The 3,652-nt window shown below is 53.9% G+C and overlaps 1 protein-coding gene across 1 annotated transcript in view; it reads right to left on the bottom strand.

Moving 5' to 3' along the window:
• The window catches only part of PALD1 (phosphatase domain containing, paladin 1), a gene marked incomplete at its 3' end in the record, with an annotated part of 14,557 nt that overhangs the window by 849 nt on the left and 10,056 nt on the right, over positions 1 to 3,652 (bottom strand). The window contains exon 18 of the mRNA XM_010161062.1: positions 1,074 to 1,229. Within this exon, the coding sequence (XP_010159364.1) occupies positions 1,074 to 1,229 (156 nt within the window). The remainder of the gene's footprint in view (positions 1 to 1,073; positions 1,230 to 3,652) is intronic.

Here is a 3,652-nt window from a genome sequence, read left to right as displayed (position 1 = left end):
ACGATGCTGCTGCGGCATCAAAGATGCTGTTGCATCAACGATGCTGTTGCTGCATCAAAGCTGCTGCTGCTGCATCAAAGATGCTGCATTTAAACCCAAGCACCCAGCCAGCAGCGAGCGTCACGCGTCTCTGCTAAAAGACAGTCCAGCCCCACCAGCACGACTGCGACGCCGCAGCCCCTTCCGGCGAGACAGGGAGGGAGGCGGAGGGTGAGCGGGGCTGGCAGCCACCGCTTTCATCTCCCGCCGGGCAGATCAAACACGCCAGTGTCAATTAGTGGTGCCGGCGGAGGCAGAAAGCGAAGGGACGAGGGTTTTCCCACAAAGGCAGGCGCTCCCCGCTTCGCGCCACGCGAACCCAGGGAGAGGAAAAACTAAATCTCTGCATAATGCAAATTTTTTAAAAATCATAAAAAGCAGAAAATATGGGAAATTTGGGGTCTCTCACCCACCCCTCTATTCCATCTTTTCAGCTGGCTCCCAATTTTCTCAGATGCCTCGTGCCAACATCCCCATCCCCCCCCGGCCCTCCATCCTCTGTGCCATCCAGGCAAGGAAAGCGGGGCTGCTCTGAATTCTTCTTTCCCTTCACTCCCCCAGCGCATTTGGCTGGGATATTGTATTTTTGATGTGTTGCAAAGAGACCAGAGGTGGGTTTGGGTGAAAGGAGAGCCAGCCAAGGTAACCAAGCCGGGCAGAGGGCCCTGGGGGGAGGTTGGCTGGTGGCCTCCCGTCCCCAGATGCTGCAATCGCAACCCACAGATCAAAATAAAACCATGGGAAACTCAAAAAGAGGAAAAAAAAGGGTGGGGTTGGGTTGGGGGAAGCACTCCATCCACATGGTGGGATGCCACTCCAGTGACAGGCCTGGCTTTTCCGGAGAGCCACCAGCCTGGCGAGACAGGAGCTTGCCCAGAGCAAAGGGACTGGATGCGACGCTCCCAACCGCCACATGAAAGTCAGATATAAAATAAAGACAGCGGGGAGGGAAGGGAGGGGAAGTGCTTCCCAGAGCCCTGCAAATACAAGGTGGAGTGAGGTCCTGCTGACAGCTTAGGCAGGGCAGTCCTCACCTCACGCATCCAGAGGCTGAAGGGCCGCTGCCAGGAGTCCTTCTTCTCCAGATGCAGGTAGGCGTTGAAGAGGATCAGGTAGATGTAGCGTTCCAGGTACTGCAGGCTCCTCAGCTGCAGCGTCCGCATCTCCTTCTCATCCTTGCCCGACTTCCCCTGGAAAGAAAAAGAGCCTGGCTGAGGCGGTACCCACGTCAGCATCCCAGACGCAGCTCCTGCGCCCCGTTCCTCATCCACGGTCCTGCTCTCCATCCCACGTGAGAAGCTCGGACCCACGAGGACTTCCTGTGCTAGGGGAAGAGCCCTGTATATCGCTGTGTGCTGACCCTCTGACCCCCTTTTCCCCGCCGAGGAGCCCAGCCCAGCTGAGGAGGCAGGACCACTCTGGGGACAAAAATAAGCGCATCCTCCCAGCCCGCTCCCGCTGTGGCTTGGCAGCCCAGGCCCTCATTACCTCTTGGTTTCCAGGGTATAAAAACTTCCCCTTTCACCGTGCAGACCTCAAAAACAAACGAGGGGTTGCTAAATGCATGCCCAAGAGCCAGGAATAGACGCCCAGGTGCAAACCGTACCCCAAAACCATGAGCTCCTGGACCACAAAGCATTTCCCCAGGGAAAAACAGGTCCCTTTCCAGCATCCCCTGGTCAGATTCAGCCTCCGATGCCAGAGGAGGAGAGGTCACGGCAGCCACCCACTGCCCTGCTCTGAGGTTGGTGGCCATCACACCCCCTATTATTATTATTTTTAGATATAGATTAAATTTCATTAATATTATGTCTGTTATTTTAAGAACAGATGAGCCCTGCAGTGATGCTCCTTCTAGGAATGCATGCAAAATAAATAAGGAATAAACAGCCAGCTGGCACAAGAGCCCTGATCCCACAGACCATCCCAAAAAGCAGCAATTCCTCGCTCTGGTGTCAGCACCGACCCACCCTCACGGACAAGCCCACTCCGCTTTCTCCAGGTCCTTCCCCAGCCGCCCGATGCCACGGCCTGCAAACGGTTCCACCCCTGGGCTTTGAAAAAGCAGGGTTTGTTCAACCCATTTGCATCCCTGTTTGTGGCAGCACCAGGAAAAGGGCTCCAGCAAGAGCCCTTGGAGAAGGAGCCTCCTCTGCACTTATGTGCCAGTATTTACAGAATCCAGATCTTATTAGCCTATTATTTATTGTGTTATTGTATTATCCTCTTTATTTCTTATTATATTGTCCTATTGTTTATCATGTTATATTACCCTATTTAATTTTTATTTTATTGTACTATTAATTATAATTTTATTACATTATCCTGTTTAATTTCTATCATATTGTCCTATTATTTATCATTTTATTACCCTATTAATTACCTTTTATCCTATTACTTATTATTTTCTTACACTCTCTGATTTTTCCCTCTCAGGGATGGGAAGGGGCAGGAGCAAACCCAAGCAAGTACCAGAGCACCTTTTCCTTCCTACCTGCTTTCCCTAACCCCGCAACATCATCTCCTGGCAAGCTCCAAAAACTGCAAAGCAGTGTCAGTCTCAGGAATCCAGGCACAGAGTGTCCATCCCGTGACGCTGCCGGTTCACCCAAAACCCACGTTTCTCTAAACACCAATCCCAACTTAATTAAAGGTCCATTAGGGCAAAGCCTAGATTGTAAAAGGCCTGTAATTCTCTCCGCCAAGCTGCCCATCGTTGGAGGGAATAAAATAAAATATTAAAGCAAAGAGGAAATGGGATACAGCCCAGGAACACCCACACGCTGGTCCCGACTGCCAAACGCTGGGAAGAGGGTCAAGGAGCTGGTGGGTCCTTGTCCTGGGACCCCCGAGGCTACAAACTGGGTAACTGGGAACTGGGTGGGCTCACCGGGGAGCAGAATTCCAGCCACGTGCAGGCAGCCACTCATTTAGCACAGTGTTTAGCTCTGCGAGCAGCAAAACACGCAGCGAAGCGGGCAAGACCCCCCTGGCTACGTGGCCCCTTGTCCATAACACATAAAGGAGGTGGGAAATAAAATAAAACGACTTATCCCTCAAAATTTCACGGCAGCTATTGCTGCAAACATTCAGACCCCAGCGGCTCCTCCCGCGGAGCTCAGCTTTTCTCTCCCAGCCCCGAAAAAGCACCAAGGATCCCATAAACCAGGAGAAGCCATGGATGCTAGGGGTGATAAATGCTTAGGTGTGTCCCCAACGGTTCGGTGGCCGTTAACGGGGAGCGTGGGGCGATGGCAGATGTGAGAGAGAGCATGGCTGGCAGGGACGTGGCTGGAAGCGGGCGGGATGGTGCCAAGACCCCGTGAGATGGTTAAATGAAATTAACACAAATTATCCTTTCTCCCTCCATCAGCTACACAGAAGGTCCCACGTGAAACCGGGCTGCGGCCCTCGGGGTCAGGCGCTGCGGGATGCTTCCTGCGTGGGCAGGGATGGATCCCCTTCCTGAGCTCGCAGGAGCCGGAGGAGCCGTCGGGGCTGGGAGCGGAGTGGGACGGATCCGCCCTGCCCTCTGCCGGCTGCACCGCCCTGGGAGCCTGGATGCGGGACGGTGCCTGGGATGCGGGATGCTGGCTGGGGGGCGGGGGGGGGG

Source organism: Eurypyga helias, unplaced genomic scaffold, assembly GCF_000690775.1.
Source record: "Eurypyga helias isolate BGI_N326 unplaced genomic scaffold, ASM69077v1 scaffold5811, whole genome shotgun sequence".
Lineage (NCBI taxonomy): Eukaryota > Metazoa > Chordata > Aves > Eurypygiformes > Eurypygidae > Eurypyga > Eurypyga helias.
Note: the sequence above shows the minus strand (reverse complement) of the source record. Positions and strands in the feature narration are given on the sequence as shown.